Below are 18,030 nucleotides of genomic sequence, written 5' to 3'. Positions count from 1 at the left end.
ATCTTGAAAACAGCGGTCGATGTAATCTTGGAGAGCGTCTAAACTCTCCCCGTTGTCCTCCAGGGTGTTAGAGATGATAAAACAGATGTTGTTAGTTATATGACAGTTGATTAGTATATTTGGTAATACTGAAGCTTGAAAAACCTTTGTTAAATTCTATGCTACCATTTGCTTTTTCTCCGGCGTCTGACGTCACCTACCGTCACTTACCTCTCCTGATAATTTCCGATCAAATTTCAATCAAAAACAAATTAAATGAAGGGGTTGAGTTTATTGGCACATTTTTTCTTTAGTTTCAAAATAAGTGGTAATGTTCTTCCCCTCAAGTTTGATTTCGTATGTTGTTTTGCACATAATTTTCAAGCTCTCTCGTTAGTGGTAAATCTGGGCAGCTTTGACAAAACTGATAGCGTCACATCCTGAGCTGCACCAGCAGGTTAACAAGCAAAATGATGAAATCATGGAAAACAGAATAATGAAAATGAGCCACAAAATAATTGTTTTCAAATTACTCAACGTAACTTAAACAATGACACTATTAACGAGCATTAAGGTATATTAATTATTTCTTTCAGAAATGATGTAATTATTTGATTGTCTGCCAACACTCTGTTTTCCACGTTGTCTTTCTTATTTGAATCCTTTCCCCTCTCTGTAGTCTTTCCATCTCTTTGCGGTAATATTGTGTCTCTGCGCTCACGTTCGTCCCTCTGTCCCATCACAGACGTTATCAACGTCCGCATAAACTCCCTGACATATATGAGTCTGACCCCTGTCCCACATTCAGCCTCCGCATAACCCTCCGCGTCTGCTTTGTGCGCTGATTGGACGCCAGGACTCGCTCGGGAACGCGCTTGCGTGAACTCGCCGTGCTAGTGTTTCCAGGAGACTCTCCTATGTGCACGCGCACGTTTCCCACACGCATCCCCGCTGCCCAAACTGCATCCCATGAAGCGCGCATCCGTTAGAAATTTGCATGGGGCGTACCTGCCAGTGGAATGCGCGCACCCGCTGTCCATCTCGTAACTGCTGTCCAGCCTAATTGGAGGACACTGAGTAAATGGGAAAACCGGGAGCGCGTCTTTGAGCTGCAGTTGGAAAGTGGAGCAGAGTGCGCACTGCTTCTCCTCAGGAGCAAAACTGCGTTGCTTTCTCACTCATAACAAGTTGATGTTTAGGCGGAGCTAGATGTTCTCGTTTATGGCAGGTCGGATTCTTTATCACATATTTTAATTTGACGATCCTGCTTTTCCAGTTGATGCGGAGGATACAAGCAGAGTTTCTGCACATGTAGCGCAGAAAGACGGATTCTCCAGAGGCTTCCGTAAGAGTAACAGCCATGTATGCAGGACGCAAGAGGAGAAAACCCGTTCAGCGAGTGTAAGTTTCTCTCGTTTCATCTTTGAAGGTTTCCCTCCGTCTATTCTAACATCCACGTCACATTTATTGTGTTTCGTAATTAAGATTTGTTTCTTTGTCGTCCTAAATTCATGGAAACAAATCTGTTTGCTGACGATGCTGAATCAGGTCGGTGGATGTTCAGTGCGGATTATCGCAGGCCTGCAGCTGTGGCCTCATTCTTTAACATGATTTCTGTCTGTTAATGATAACGCCACACTTGTGTGAATTATTGTACATGAATTATTTTATTGTCCCAACGTTTTCCGGGCCTCGAGGCTTACGGGACAACTGCTCGGCTATTTTCTGTCAAACGCCCTTCAAACAACCAGCTGGGCCGTTTTCCGCTTTCGTTTCCTTTTGCAGGGATATTGAAGATATCTTCGGTTTTTATGTTGTTGCTTCAGTAAAACTCGGCTTCATTTCATTTCAAATCTTTTTATAAAAAGGCCTTTGGTAAGAGGCCCTAATCTGTTTTTAATCGCATTAACGCGACTCAAACACTCACGAACCTTTCAGTACAAAAAAAAAAATATAATAATAATAATAATAATAATAATAATAATAATCTTTTAAAATAGATTCCAAGCGGTCAGTGGCGTCACGGTCACACTCCAGCTTTAAACTGTGGGAAACGGCACCGAGATGATCTGCATCCTCCGCAGGCCTTTGTTCTGCTCGGATGTGATCCGACTCTGGGAAAGCTGCGGAGAATTATTTAAAAAGTCATCATATGATAATTATTTAAAAATTAGTAATCATATCTAAAATCGTTACGTCTGCGTTCAGTTCTCCGCTAATGCGCTGCTATAAAACCATTTCCCCCCTTCCGGATGTCTGAGCTTTTAGCGTGTTTATCGAATAAATGTTATTAGACAAACCGGACTTGTTGTCAGGGTTAAACAGGCTGAATGTTTATCTGACTGCAGAATCCAGTTAATACAAAATGCAGTTGTTAGGTGATGATTTCATGAATTAAGGGAAAGTAGCGAACCAAACCAACCGGCCCTGTGTGGAAAACGTAATCGTTCCCTGAACCAAGTGTTTGATAAGTGGCGATGACCGTTTCACTTCGCTGTGGAGGAACTGTGGCCCAGTCCTCTTTGCAGAAGCAAATGATGAGAACACTGAGCCCTTCTAGGTTACTGTGGTTTTGCTGGTCAGAACTGAAATGACTGACTCCCATGAATGTGACAGAACTCAAGCTCAGAAACGGATCAGTGGTGCAGCATAATTCTTGAAAACGGCCTCAGTGTCAGTAAAGCTCCTAAACACAGCCTATAATTCTCCTCTTGCTGACACGTACTGTCACTGAGATGAGCATTTGGTTACGTTTGTGTTGAAACAGGGACAGACTTCCTGACTCCCCGAGCTTGTTTCACTCTGAGAACATGACGCGTGACGATTCCACGCAAACACATTTCCCGACTGAGCAACGCTGAATGTTTATGTGACTCAAGTGACTCAGAAAATATCAAATCAGAGAATGAATTTGAGTGAAAATAACAACGTGGTGCAGCACTGAAGAGGAAAAAGACACGCCTGCATATCAAGCTGCTATCGCTGATGTGCAGGATAAACAGATCTCCATCCATCCATGTGTTGTGATGTTAGGAGAGGTCGTTGTAGTCGTATTATACTCGCATCGTTGCCATGCTAGTGTGGAAAAAAAACAAAAACATGTGAAACTTCAGCTTTGATTTGGAATTGAAGTAAAGAAACGTTCAGTGTTTTAAATGTAGGCCGACAGGGAGGCCCACCCAGCACTGAAGTTCAGAGCATGTGATTGGCTGCTCTTTTAATGCAAACTATAAAATATATGTAGTATATATACTGACAAGACCATCCACATTATCAGTTACTGGATTTTCTAACATTAGAACAATAAAGTCACGTATTACCATGTTCCTTTATGACAGTACAGTATAGAAAGAAGGCATGTAGGATAAAGTACTCTTTACTTTGAGCTCTGTGATGTCTCACATTAGGATCCGTCAGCTTTCTTTCTTTGCATCTGGTTAATCATCCAGATTGTACTGAAGTCTGAAAGCACCAGTTACAGCCGCAAATAAACACGTCTGTAACGCAAAGTTATTGAAGGGCTCGTTTTATTGCAATGGATAGTTTACCGACTGACGCGCAGAAGAAATAGTTCTTTATGGAGCCTAGATGGTGTGAATGATGAGACCAAAGACTGCAATATCTTGTACCAAAAATATATTAATGGGGGAAATGGAACAAAAATAATACAACACACAACATAAATGCCCACAATTAAGTAATAAATCAAAGCTGTGATTTTTCTGTGCAAGAGTCCTTCTTGGTCCTTTTCATTTATTTATTTCACACAACAGATCAAACAAACCAACCACACTTTCTATCAATAAAGCACTACAACCATGTGTGAAAAGGAGCAGGAAGAAGAAAATGTTCTTATTAAACCCCGCCCCCTATCTACAATCCAACTTATATTACAAGTGGGCACCAAAAATCAGGGAACAAACTAACATTAACATTTCTCTCCGGTCCTAACAAACCAAACAAATTTACAATCAGAATAGACCACTCCACATAGTAACGAGGAGAAAAATAAAACAAAAATTATAAAGGATCCTTTTTCAATGAACTCCAATTTCATTGGCATTCTTCATATTGAGTTATCGTTTTAAGCATGTAACACTTTTTAAAACAATGTAAACTTATACAATTCTTTCAATTATAATGGAGTTCCACAGCCGTATACCCCTAACCGTTGGACTCATTAATCTTTGTGTTGTCCTAGCTAACTGATGCTTCAAATAAAATTTCCTACCATCTTCTCCCCCTGAACACATTAAAAATACTCTTTGTAATTTAAAGGGCAAAATATTATTTTTAAAGTTCACTTTTAAGGTATTCCTCCTTAGGGTCCATCTTCATACAATGGGGAAATGTCTGTAATCCAAAGACAGCAAAGTGGGGAAAAAACAAAACAAAGAATGGTCCTACCGGCTACCTACCGGCCACTTCAATATGAAGATGATCAATTCAAAGGGGGACAAAAAAACCTGATCTGTATGTAACACTGATGAAGCACTAATGAATTAATACAGGCTAGGGATTGAGTGAAATATTATGGTTATCATTAATCAGAAGATTTAGGAATGCTACTGGAGCTGATGGGCAGTAATTAATAAATACACAAAAATGTTTTTGCAGGTACCTTGTATTTAACCAAACCCCAAAGAAAAATAACAAAAGAAAAACTTAAATAATCACTCCTGCTGCAGCTGTCCAATTAATCAAAACCCAGTGAGGGTGCACAAAGACAACTAAGCAGATTCTTCTGGCTTATACCAAGCAATACACATTTTCAAAAAACAGTTCCCCCATAGACACTACATGTTAATATCAAATCCACTGATCCACACTGAAGTCCATGAGAGATGTCCAAGCGCTATTGTCCAGAAATGAGGGGAATGGTGTGTATGATTGCGGAAATCAGTGTATTTGGAAAATGGGGAGAGAGCGTCGTCTTTGATAGCTTCCTACCCAACCAGTGGAAGCTTCAATTGCAGAATGAGTCCTGCTCCTAGCAGTTCATTGGCTCGCCATCCTTTTTCATACCCCAAAAAAAGGTTCACCTGGCCTGCATTAAATAAACAAGGCCAATAAGAAATCACAGCCAATTAAGCCAAATACATTAAGTTGCCCCTGTGTACCTCTCTGAGCTTCTTCATCCATACATACCTTCCCGGTCCCTCAGGTCGGCAGACCAGCTCCTCCTGAGCGTGCCCAGGACTAATCGTAAGCTCAGAGTTTGCTGTGGCAGCACCAAAATTGTGGAATGAGTTGCCTTTACATGTTAGACAGGCACCTTCCTTATCTGTTTTTAAATCACGTCTTAAAACATATTTATTTACCTTGGCTTTTAGCACAGCAGGACTTGTTGATGTCTCCTAATACGTTTCTTATTAATTATATTACTTTTAATTTTAAGATATTTTATATGCAATTTAAACTGTTTCCTCTGTTTTATATTTGTAGCACTTTGGTCAACATAGTTGGATGTAAAGTGCGTTATAATTAAAGATGCTATGCTATGTTATTCTTGTTCCTGTGCGCACAATTTATAAATAAATAAATTGGTTAAATATAATATAACCAATAAGGATTTAACTGAAACATTTCAACTGCTACATACATACTATGTAGCTCCACAACATTTGTTATTCAACAACTATCGGTCAAATCAAAATCAAATTGTTTGGACCGGCAGCAGCCAATTAGCGTCAGCTGGTAGCAATACAAGCAGTCAATTAAAAGTTCAAACTCAGCAGTTCCGTTCTGTTCAGTGCACAACAACATTATGGCTCTGGCTCACAGTAATCAGCATCTAAGTTGCATAAGTTAGTTGGTGTTAAAAAAATGCATTAAAACGGGAAAAGCAAATGTTTGCCAATACACACCTGCAACAGCTCTGTCACATGGCTTGCCTCCACGCATCTGACGGGAGGAAGCCGGGACAGGCTTACTATGACCTACATGCTATCCGATTGGCTGAGCAAAGTCATGTGGTTGGAGTCATTTATTTGTGATGCGTTCAATGGCAGGAAATTAGTGCAGGAAATTACTCTGGGTTACACGTAGGTCAGAAAAATGTCTATTAGCACATCAAGTTCGATTCAGTTTACCGGTAAACAAATATATTTTTCTGAAAGTCTATGTAACGATGCAAATCATGAATCATCATCATCATCAATCAATGTACAACAGTTAAATTATTAATCATCTCGGCTACGTAGCTTAATCTATACATTCCAGTAGCGTTCGCTACAAACAAATACAAAAACAACAATAAAGAAAAACAACTGTCTAACAGACAGCATAGCCGAATTCAAGGCAACACATAACAATAATCATTCAATCACACTTTGTTTTAAAGTAAGCCCATTAAAGTGCTTAAGTAAATAAAGGTGTTCAAAAACAGCGGTTTTTGAACCGGAGTTCTGCTCGCGATGGGAACGCCGCCGAACAAAGTCATTTTTTAATCGCGAAAAAGATCGACTGGTTACTGACAACCAAAAGGTTGTTTTTGGTAGATATTAAGGACACTTACCGCTGAGGTGAAATGAGTTTATAGATAAATTGAGGGGAGAAACGCTTTGTTTTCCAACGCTGTTCTAAACGCCACGAGCTCACAGCCACAGCAGGAGTCGAACCCGGAAGTATCGCTCCACAGCCGGTTTTCAGAGTTGCCGCGACGTGGAAGGAGCCAATCAGGAGAGGGACCTCAAATCAGCTGACGTGGGTCATGTGACAGGGAGTAGTTGATATGGGTTACACGTCGCTTGGAAGAAACGATTCAAATCTGATTGAACTGAAAGCTTGTTGGTTTCAGTCACAGCCAGATAGATTAAGATGGGTGTTGTTAAAGGATTACTTCACACAACAAATGCCAGTGTTTGCTTACTGTGCAGGCTGGAAAACCATAGACCGTTCATAAAAGAACAACCTGAGCAGGCTAGGAGTGCATTGGGCCACCATCTTGGCTTTTTGAAATGTGACAGGGGACTGAGAAGCCAAGGTACACAATTCACTTATATAGTAATGATTGAAGGTAGACCTACCTTCAATCACACCCTACTTTATCTTTCCGCTGTACAATATTATTTGCACGCTGTCGTCAGTAAAGCTCCAACACACCAAAAACACATCACTTGTCGTGCATCATTTTGAAGGCGACGGCTTCAAGGTCACGTCTGTCACTCGTTTGGAAGCAGAGAAAAGTGGGTCTCAGGCTGCCTGCTTCCCACCACAGGCACTTATTTCACCCATCGTCACTTGAAGTCACAGAATGTGATTCACTTTGCTTAGTTTAGAGTTTAACCAAGTGATTGAGACAATAAACTGTCTTACTGCACTGTAAACATATGGAGGGTCTTTATGTCTTTATTATCTGTATTAAGCACATTTTACATCTGCTGTCAGAAAGAGTTTCCCGAGGTCTTGTTGGAGTGGTCGCTCTCTGCTGATTATTGGAATGAAAGTCAATTTTTAAGGGACTTCTTTACTTGACCACACTTTTGAGACCCAGAGCAATGTCTGTCTTTGATACACAGCGAGTCTACACGTAAAAATAATACAGAAGACAGGCTGCATACACGAAGAACCAGATCTAATCTACCTACAGCAATACCAATGGTTCTTGTTTGCTTTCTAATCAGGGTGAAGCAACCACCAACTGCGGGATCCAAGTCCAATCCATCTAAACGACATAGAGACAGGCTAAACGGGGAGCTGGAGCGGCTGGCCAGTCTGCTGCCGTTTCCTGAAGAGGTCACCACCAGTCTGGATAAACTGTCCATCCTCCGCCTAAGTGTCAGCTACCTACGAGCCAAGAGTTTCTTCTCTGGTAAAGTTACCTTCTGATCGCAGCAATGGCATTAAGCAGTAGACATTCATTTTGTAAGTCACAAACTCTTTTCCCAGAAAGTGAAAGGTTTTTGGTATTTCTCTATAAAACTTATGATTCCTAAACGGTTAGCGTAGCTCAGCGCAGTGATTGAAAGCAGGACAAATGCCAAAGCCAACACTTGCCTTATATTTGGACCTTTGGATATCGACTTCCAGTGTAAAAAGAGGTTCCCTGATGCTATTACCAGAAAATGTCTGGGCCCTAAAACCACTGAAGCTGGTGGCTGTGGGAGAGACTACTGCAAGGTAAAACTGGCTCCACACCTGGTGGACGACAGGTGCTGTGTAAAAACAGCCGTGAATAGACACATACACTAAATAACAACAATGTACAGCTCTGCACAGATGGGCCGTGAGATGTTCATCCATTCACAGATGGATATAGTATTAATCCTGTGTTGGAATAAATGCACAATGACAATAATGCGTATAATAGTCTGCACATTTGTAAACAGGTGAATATTTTGCAAAGTGCAGGATGAGCTGGTGGAAATCTGTATGTATGGTAAAATCCTCTGATAAAAAAGTAACAGATGAACTGGACTGATCAAAAATACAGTTGTTGTTTCACAGCTATAAAAAAAGTTAGAAAAATGTGAAATGTCACTGGTGGATTTCTTGTAGTTAGACCTTTACTCAGCAACTGATGGTGAAAGGTTTGCAGAACAGCTTTGCACTTTGTTTGTTTGTTTGTTTTGGTGAAAATCCCTGGAGCTGGTTCTGATTGGGTCCTTGGACCTTGTTCCACTTCACTACATCACCACAACACCAAGGAAATAAGGCCAACTTCTGTGGAAACGGATAGTGTAGAATATTATTGAAATTGTAAAGAGGAGGGGGAATAAATATTAATATGTAAAAAAATCAAAAATAGCATCTATTTAAGTTAGAACAGTAATATCCTCTTTGAAGGGTCTTTCACTCAGAACCAGTAGAGTTGAGAGAAGACTGCTGTTTCTCTCTGTACTCATGTCTTTTTGGTACTACAAACTGCGACTGGAGTTTGAACCAGGACCCTCTTGCTGTCTTAACCACTGCTTCCCTGTGAACCAATCCGGTTGTTGATGACATATGAACTCTGCTTCTGGGTCCAAACTACTCTGTGTTTATTAATTACCACTGTTCATTTTAAAGCTCAGTTTTTAAACCCCTCTGATGTAACTACAGCCCATGCAGCAGTATATGAATGACTAACCTCGTACTGTGGATGGATTATCTCAGTTGTTCTCCTGACTGGAGTTTGGTCCGTTTACAGCATCCTGCCATGCGATTACATTTGTCTCTAACCATCAGGAACCCTCACGTTTACAGATGAAAGAACTGACAGTTTGTGGGGATAGGTTAATTGGATAATCCAAATTGTCAGGTGTGAATGTGCGAGTGAATGTGAGTGTGAATGGTTGTCTGTCCTTGTGTGTTGGCCCTGCGACAGACTGGCGACCTGTCCAGGGTGTACCCTGCCTCTCGCCCTATGACAGCTGGGATAGGCTCCAGCGCCCCCCACGACCCTGAAAAAGGATAAGCGGAAGCGAATGGATGGATGGACTCTCAGTGATGTTGTCGTGTTCGTTTGACTTTGGGACCTGAAGCGGAGTTTGGACCTGAAAACGGCTAATGACTTCAGACTTAAAGACCAGATAGAAACAAACTGGAATTTGTTTTTATGTGTTGTTATTGTGAACAGAAAGCAGCAGCTGTTTTTAAATGTCCTCAGTTATTTTCAGCCGTGATGATTGTGTCACAGTCAAGCTACTCTTTTGGTGTTGCCCAACAGCTCGCAGATCATCTCAGAGCACCACATGGACAAGAACCCACTGCCTTCTTCTGATGACTTCATCACAGCGACAGGCTCTCAACATTTCATTAAGACCTGTGTCTGTGTGACTTCACATATATGGGGATTAAGAACTGTTTGGTATGTGTTGCATGGTGTTCAGAATGAAAACATTGTTATTTTAGGTGGCGATCTTTCGAGGCGAATGCTGCAATGCAGTGGCTCCCAAAACATGAATAATTGAGAGAAACCCTGGAGTTTAAAGAATTTATGAAATGGAGGCAGAGCAGTGTTTGTTTAAGGCAGCGTCGTTCTGAAATGGCTGTTTGGTAGAGACACACAGGTTACAGCTGTGGTGATTAGAGCATGTTTAAAGTGTTTGCACAAATGCTTTGCTTAGTTTTGCCACGTGGCTGTACGCTAAGAAAAGAAAGCAAAGTGCTTTTCTTACGTATTTCCTTAATTATGTTCAGGAGCTACATTTAGCAACATACAGAAGCATTTGGTATCTCCTCAAGCTGTCACAGTGAATTATTGATCGTGGATTGGCGTAGCATTAGGTCAAAGTGTAGCCTATAGACAAAACCTCTTGTCTAACTGCATTAGCCTACTTCCTGGACAGTCTCTAAGTAATTAACAAGCTCAGGGCTCTTACATAAAGGAAGCAGCTCCAGTGCTCCAGGCTGCCTCTGCAGTCAGCTGTAATTTGCTGTATGTAAACAGCACAAATTGTCAGAAGCTTCCGAGGCTGGATGACCTGGACAGCATGGAGCTAGCAGCACTCTGGGAATGCTGCCACTTCTTCAGCACTCTGCTCCGCTTGGATGTTAAGAGGAACTCTTAAACACTAAGAGAGCTATGACTTCATTAAGTATTGTTTTTTTCAACATCAATAAGGTGTCTTTAAAAATCTCCTGAGAGCGGGCATTGAATGCATCACAGGAGCTGAACAAAGCTCTGACAGAGCCCATTTAATCTGGCTGACAGCATTATCCGAGCCAGCTGCCATCTTTGTTATTGTCAGCAGCTACAATGGGCTCATTCAGTCTGAGGAGAGGTGAGTTAACGCTGCAAACACGTGGATCCCCCCGCCCCCCGTATCCTCAGCTATAAAATACACATTCACAGCTGCTGTCTGGCATTTGGATCCAAGCACTGTTAGAGATGCTGAATCAGCAGATGACCTGCTCGACCACCTGAGCTGCAGGTTCAGCCGTTAGTCTGAGCTAACGTTTGAAAAAGTTCAGATCATGTGTTTCTAGCAGTCCTGTCACAGATGACGTGCAGTGTAGACGCAGTGATAAGATGAGATAAGACTTTAGTGATCCCAAACGGGGAATTTTTTGCGTCACCTCAGCTCAGGTACAGAAGGAAATCCAAAAATCCAAAAAGGACAACCAATGAAAAAAGTAAGATAACACACTATATACAACAGTAGCATACACAGTATGTGATTATGGATATGGTTGGAAATATGCAAGACACAAACTATATAGCTGAACATAACTATTGTACCACTACTATTCCTATGTATAGACATGTACACACACACACATGTACACACTAAATATACATATGTATTCATATACAGACATATATACCTGCACATGTCCGTACACATGGAAGCATTATGCATGAAGTGGTGACCGTGGATGTTCACAGTGTCCAGTGAGTCATGACATCGTGATTGAGGAGTTATGGAGTCTAACTGCTGTTGGGATGAATGATCTGCCAAAGCGCTCCTTCCTGCAGCGAGGGTGTTTCAGTCTCTGACTAAAGGAGCTGCTCAGCCCACTCACAGACTCATGCAGTGGGTGATGTGGGTTGTTCATGATGGATGTCAGCTTTACTAACATCCAACAACAGCTTTACTAAAATGCATGATGTGCCTTTTAGTATTACAGTCATAAACGTGACTGGAAGTTTGGGCAGTGGAGCAAATTCACTTTGCCACTTTCTATTTCGCTTTTCTAGGTTTCTGTGATATAGAAAAGAACAAGCATAAATGTTTCACAAGTTTCAAAGACTGTCAAATAAATCACATGTATGCCAGGAGTCACTGTTAGTCGATCCTTCTACTTTAAAACTCCTGCAGTTGACTGGATGTGAGCTTCTGGGACAAATCCTGATTGATGGGGATCCATTTCTGCCTTATCAGAGCTCCAAGCTAATCCCAGAATGTGGAAAATGATGTCAATTCTATAACTATTGTCCTCAAATGGCTAGAGCACACATTTAGCCATGCTCTACATATAGTACAGCACAGTAGGTGTGACCATAGCAGCTGTTTTATTCATTTATCCATTTGTTTTTTTGGATAAATTGTTAGATCAGCTGTGCTACCATAGTGAAGATATCCCCTTGGAGGCAACTGCTACTGTGTTTACAACAAACAAAAGCTTGATAAGATTGTAGATGACAGAACTGAGCCAATAAAGACGCGTCTGGGTTTCTTAGAAACGTCTGTGCCTGCAGCCGGACGCTCTGTCCTTTTTCCTCTTCCTGTCCCCTTTAACTGACCCAGTGTCCTGGAAAGCTTCCCGCAGTTTTTTTTAAAGACAGGAAGCCAACCTGATTTCACTCCAGTGTTGCTGAGTCGTCCCATCCATGTTTGGACCTGTAGGTAACCACAGACATGGTTATTGTTGTCATCATTAACATTAATAATCCTATTGTTGTATCCATAGCTGGGTATTTGTTGTTCAGATAAGCTGCGGCTCTTGGAACACGCTATTGTCATTTTAATTTTAGTGGATTATATTTGTAAATGAACAAATACGAATAATGTTCATAAAGAGAGCAAAACATTATTAAAGAGCTGTTTCTGGCAGGTGCAGTAAAGGGAAGCAGGAATGAAAATTGTCATGATGATAAGGCCACAGAAGTTCAGGGTCTTCCTGTGGATTCCTCTGATATTGTATTAAAAATGAACCATGAGGAGAAAAACACATAAACCTGGCACACAGCTGCAAATATCTGCAGTTTGTCCCACTTTTGTAGCCCAGAACTGCTGCTCTGGGATTTGTTATGTAAGCTGTGTGACCATTCCCAAAGTCTTGTGACAGGTCATGATGCCTGTTTCACTGTGCACTGCTTCCCCCTCCTTCCTGTAGGTCATCTGTCTGACCACAAATGAAAGGTAGAGCTGTGGGGTCAGCACCCTCTGCCAGCCTCATCCTCTGTCCTTCTCCTACTTGGCTTAACCCCATCCCCCAGCCCTGCTAATGCCAGGAAGGCGGCACAGTTTTCTCTAATATGTGTGCTGGTGTGTACAGCATGTGTTAGTAGATGTGGGAGTGGGGCAGCTGCATTGACTGTTCATTTTTGCATCGACTCTTTCTGTGCTGTGTTAATGCTGTCAATGCAAAGCAAAGGATCGTTTGGTTGTTTGCACAGAGAGGAAGGCTGTGAGGATGTGGTTGTATTGTAATTACTGCATGCCCATTTATACAAGGAGAAGGTTCACAGACATTACACATTAATATCAGAGCAGAAAATTGTGCATTATTTAAAATGTCAAACTCATGTGAACTTTATTGTTATGATAACTTGTAACCTTATTTGTGTAGCACTTTATAAAGTGCATGTTATTGTAAATTATAGCCAAAAATGTGATAAAATATTAATATGTATGCGTACTAATCAAAATGAACGACAGCTTCAGGGATGTCGTTTCAAAGGTTTGGTGCTGCAAACTCAAAAATGTGGATTTGAAGTAAAGCAGTGGAGTAGTCAGTAGTTTCTAATGGGATAACTAGAGAAGCTGGAAGCTCAGAACATGAGCTATGTAAGAAGGATTTGGGCTCTGTAGGGCTTTATGTGTGATTCATGAAAATATTTAAATCAGTTAAAAATTTCACGAGAAGCAAGAATAGAGAAGATGTGAGTTTTTACTGGTTTTGTTAGCAGCCAAACCCCTGAGCTGTGGCAGGTTAGTGGGGCTGCGTCATGTAAACAGTGAAGTCCAGTGGAAACCTGTTTGATGTTTATGGATTAGCCTGTGTAAAAGTTGTGACAGGACCTTTCAGCAGGCGTCATGTAGTGAAGGCAGGGAATTCATTCAATCAATTTCAACTCTGTAGATTTTTATTTATTATATATAAAAAAACACCCAGCACGCCCCTGCGGGCGGTTTATCCTTCAAGCTCGGGTCCTCTACCAGAGGCCTGGGAGCTTGAGGGTCCTGCAGTATCTTAGCTGTTCCCAGGACTGCGCTCTTCTGGACAGAGATCTCCGATCTTGTTCCCGGGATCTGCTGGAGCCACTCGCCTAGCTTGGGAGTCACCGCACCTAGTGCTCCGATTACCACGGGGACCACCGTTACCTTCACCCTCCACATCCTCTCGAGCTCTTCTCTGAGCCCTTGGTATTTCTCCAGCTTCTCGTGTTCCATCAGTTTATCAGCTAATGCTAGCATGCACACCAGCTGGGTGAGGGGTCAGCGTTGTTAAAAGGGTCAGCTATACTGACCTCTTGAAATTCTTCATAAAGGGCCATCTGCTGTTCATGTGTTCAGCTGCGAGCTTGTCTGCTGTCACTGAAACTGTTACAAATGTGTCCAACTTAAGAGTCATTTTTATATCCGTTTCTTACAGCAGTTAGTCATCAAGACGTTTCACATTAGTTTTCCTCAGATCTTCCACAACCAAGTTAGGGTGCGCACACAGTAGGATGTACAACCACAGCACATCCACACTTACCATGACAGCGGCTGTATGTAGAGTTAGTCGTCAGTAGTTGCTCCTCCTGTATGTAATGTGCACTTCAGCTAATTTTAATAATTGGATTAGAAAATGATTAAACTCAAATGTGTTTTCTTTGTCTTGGGTAGACTCTGACATACTCGTTCCTTGTTTCTCAGTTGTGCGTCTAAGTCTCCTATTTCTATTTTTATTTTGGTTTGCGTCTTTTTTTTATTAATTAAAAAAGAAAATGTTTAAGAAGAGTGAGACCAACCCTTTCAGCAGTCTGTACATAAGCTGAAGGCGCTGTCATATGTGCAGACATTTGAAGGAACGCTCATGAACCTTTAGTTTGCAGCTTCTCGTCTGCATTTTGTACACCAACACATTACAATAAAAACTGCCTGCAGAGCCGGCAGACAGAGCGCCAAGTATGAGGGAGTGCCTGATTTTCAGGGTCAGTGCTTGTTTGTCAGGTTTAATCTATCAGTTACTGGGCCAGATACATTTGGCCAGTGCTGACATGGGGCCCACTGATGGGATCAAGCACGCTGCTTCCACCACAGTAGTTTAGCAGCAGAGCTCCTTTCTATCATCCAAAACACTCCCAAATTAACAAATAATTTCTTCGTGAAATAAAGTACATCAAAGTTTAACGCTCCAAAGTGAACTTCAAGCAGCAAGTCCTGGTGATGTTCCCACAGCTTCCCACGTTCAAGTAGCCAAATTGAAGCGTCAGGTAAGATAACCAGGTGTGCTTTGAAGAAGGGCTTCTGTGAAAGGAGTCGAGTGTAGCTGCATCTGTAGGGTGAAAACTGTGGTCACAGCGGCAGGTTAATGGGAGTCAATGGGAGTAAAACGTTGTAGATAAATTGCTCATTTGAAAACAGGTGAGGTTAATAAAGTGGTGGACATGATCAAATGTGTGTGTTTCTAATAAATATGTTGTAAGTTCATAAGAAAAGAGAGAAAGGGGGCGTGGTGAAAAGTTGACCTGACAACCTTCAACTTCCCACTAAGCCAGTGGTTCCCAAATTGGGGGGCACGCCACCTAGAGAGCCATTGCAGGGAGGGGGTGTGGTATAAATTAAAAATATATATATGCTTAGACGCTGCTGGCATAATGGACAAACGCAAAAAACACAAAGCAGGGGATGAAGCATCGGCAAATATTCTTCCACACCAACTTCTTTCTAAGCCAAAGACTAGAAAAGATGATGAAGTTTAGCATTCTCATTCCCAACGTGTAATACTGATGATTGTCTCATATTAACACGAAAGGTACCCTTCAGTGTCCTGATGATATGCTTTGGATTCTCAGTTGAATCCAATAGAATTCAGCTAGTGGCGGTAACACGCTCCAGCATGTACTCCAGCCCTCACCTCAACCGTGTTTCATGATCAGAACATAAAACACATTTACATGTGTAGATTCATTCCAAATGGCTCTCGTGCCTCCGAGTGCCTGACGGACGATTTGTCACGGCGTCGGGATGTGACGTGTTGCCTTTGGCTTCACCTGCACAACGATGAGGAGGAATTTGTCGTCTTTCTTCTCTGTTTTAAAGTAAAAACAGTATATTTGAGTTCAAAAGCTCTGAACCTGAGGAAACTGCTCATTGCATAGAAACTGCATACAGTGCTGTGTTAGTGTGTTTCCTGCTTTTAATGTGGAGAAAATAACAGCAGTGCTGTGCAAACATCACAAGACTGAAGCATGTGTGTTTCTCTCTGCAGTTGCCCTCAACAATCGAAATGGAGGGAAGGATGGTCACAATAAAACAGGAGGAACAAATACCAAGATGCCCGAGGGTGAGCTTCTGCTGCAGGTCAGTTATGAACCACCAAAAGCACCATGACTACAACAGAGCAGCCCTTTATCATCACTGACCGTGTGCAACAAAACTGTTTGTCTATATTATTATTTATTAATTAGTCAAACATGTTGTCTTTAGTGTTAGTTTGCTGTTAGGATTCAGTTCCAGGGATTCGCAGCTGGGAGCATCATGCAGGCTCTGGGACTCAGCTCTCGATGAGACTGTCTTTGACATTTTACTCTGTTCACGTGACTCATTGTTTCATTTTTGTACATTTGAGAACTGCATTAAAACGGCTGTGTTGCTCGTCTCAGTGTTGTTCAAATATGTTTGACTCCATCTGTGCAGGAATAATACGATTTAGCTTCTTTATACTTAAAAATACCTGAAGTTTTAAAAGCACACTTGTATAAATGTTTGTGTGGCAGACGTGTAAAAAAATGACAGTGACCTCTTCATGACAAAATCACAAAGTGTGTGAGGGATGATTCACTGCCATCCTCACATCGGTTCACACTGGTGCAACTAAACATCGCCTGAGCTGTTCAGCTGCAGCCAGTGAGCTGATGAGTAAAGGAGCAGTAATTTGCACTTTTGTGTCTTTGGGTCATGAGTGAAAACAGCGCTACTGTCATTCTCATAGCCACGAACAGCAGGAGGCTCAGTGTCTGTTGGAGCTACTTCAACGACGTTACTGCTCAAGTCTTCATCAAGTCAGTGTTTATATTTGGATTTCATCCATAAGCCAGCGCGTAGCATAAGAACTCGTTCCTCAGGAACGCCTTGGGACTTGACAAATCGTCGGGATGTTACGCCTCGGGAGTGAGAACGGGCTGTAAATGCCTGGAGTCTTCCCAGGACTCACATCCACCAGGTTACTGGTTTGGTTAATCCACGGCCTCTTTATGGACCAGTTTGTGCAAATGTACTGTAAATATCACAGACTTCGGCTCTAATCAAATACAAATTAGGTGACCTGGAGAGTGTGACAGGATAATCTGATAGAAATGCTGTTATGGGATATTTTCTGGAATTTCAGGTAGAAATTATTGATCAAAAATCCAGTTTGACTTCTAACAGAAAGATAAGAGCTCTGTGCCGTCTGTGCTGCGTGTGTGGAGAAAGCTTGCTGGCTGCCGGAGCTTTTCGGGATCGGCTGCAGTCTTTGATTTTCCAGCCCACTTCCTTCCAATGTGCATCACACTGGCATTCCAGGAGAGCTGAGGAAACAGGCTCCTTTCTCCAACATTCAGACTTCTTTCACATGATAACTGTACGTTACCCAAACTGTTCGAAGTGAGAAATGAAAGGTCATTTGTAGATGAGTCAGGAGGCGGTGCTCCACAGAGAACTTGCTCCTCGTGCTCCTGATCCTCAGAATAAGCGAGGAGATGAACAGTGATGGTTTGTCTCCAAAGAATAGGCTTCATAAAAGGAGTTCTTGTATGAAGCCTCTTCCTTTGCTGTTCTTCACATCAGATGGTAGTGAATTATAGAGGAGCCAGTCAATTATTCAAACAGAGAATGCAGGAAATATGGCAGAATTTAGTAATTGTGCTACTTTTCCCTTTTAGGTAATGTTAATAATGAACACAGTGAAGGTTCACACAACAGCTACGACAACACAGGACACAGGCTGCCTGCTTTTAGTCTGGAAACCAAGACGTACACAGATGATGCCTGAAGTAAACCCTGACAGCTCGGAGGTTAATGATACCATGAGGTGCTAACTGGTTTGATTCTGGATGATTCAGGAAGAGTTCAGACATGTTTGTGTCAGTTTCAGTGGCTGTTCATGCTCCCTGAAGGAAGCAGGTCATGGGAGGGCATCAGTGCTGTGCTATCAGAGAGGAGTGTGTGTGTGTGTGTGTGTGTGTGTGTGTGTGTGTGTGTGTGTGTGTGT

General features: G+C 41.9%; 1 protein-coding gene across 1 annotated transcript; it reads left to right on the top strand.

Annotated features, from left to right (window-relative positions):
• The first annotated feature begins 1,007 nt into the window (after positions 1-1,007).
• On the top strand, positions 1,008-18,011 carry LOC102199235 (aryl hydrocarbon receptor-like). Its single transcript, XM_005749218.1, has 3 exons — positions 1,008-1,380; positions 7,605-7,792; positions 16,048-18,011. Exons 1-3 carry the CDS (start codon positions 1,340-1,342, stop codon positions 16,167-16,169), a joined length of 351 nt encoding a protein of 116 aa, XP_005749275.1. The 5' UTR covers positions 1,008-1,339; the 3' UTR covers positions 16,170-18,011.
• Positions 18,012-18,030: the final 19 nt, after the last annotated feature.

Source organism: Pundamilia nyererei, unplaced genomic scaffold (genome assembly GCF_000239375.1).
Source record: "Pundamilia nyererei isolate P.nyererei 1_Seehausen unplaced genomic scaffold, PunNye1.0 scaffold00239, whole genome shotgun sequence".
NCBI classification, from domain to species: domain Eukaryota; kingdom Metazoa; phylum Chordata; class Actinopteri; order Cichliformes; family Cichlidae; genus Pundamilia; species Pundamilia nyererei.
This window is presented reverse-complemented; position numbering and strand designations above follow the sequence as displayed.

Coding starts and splice junctions, on each gene's coding strand:
- LOC102199235 (XM_005749218.1), top strand. CDS start 1,340: ATGTATGCAGGACGCAAGAGGAGAAAACCCGTTCAGCGAGT. Junction 1,381..7,604: donor AGAAAACCCGTTCAGCGAGT/GTAAGTTTCTCT, acceptor CTTTCTAATCAG/GGTGAAGCAACCACCAACTG. Junction 7,793..16,047: donor AGCCAAGAGTTTCTTCTCTG/GTAAAGTTACCT, acceptor TTCTCTCTGCAG/TTGCCCTCAACAATCGAAAT.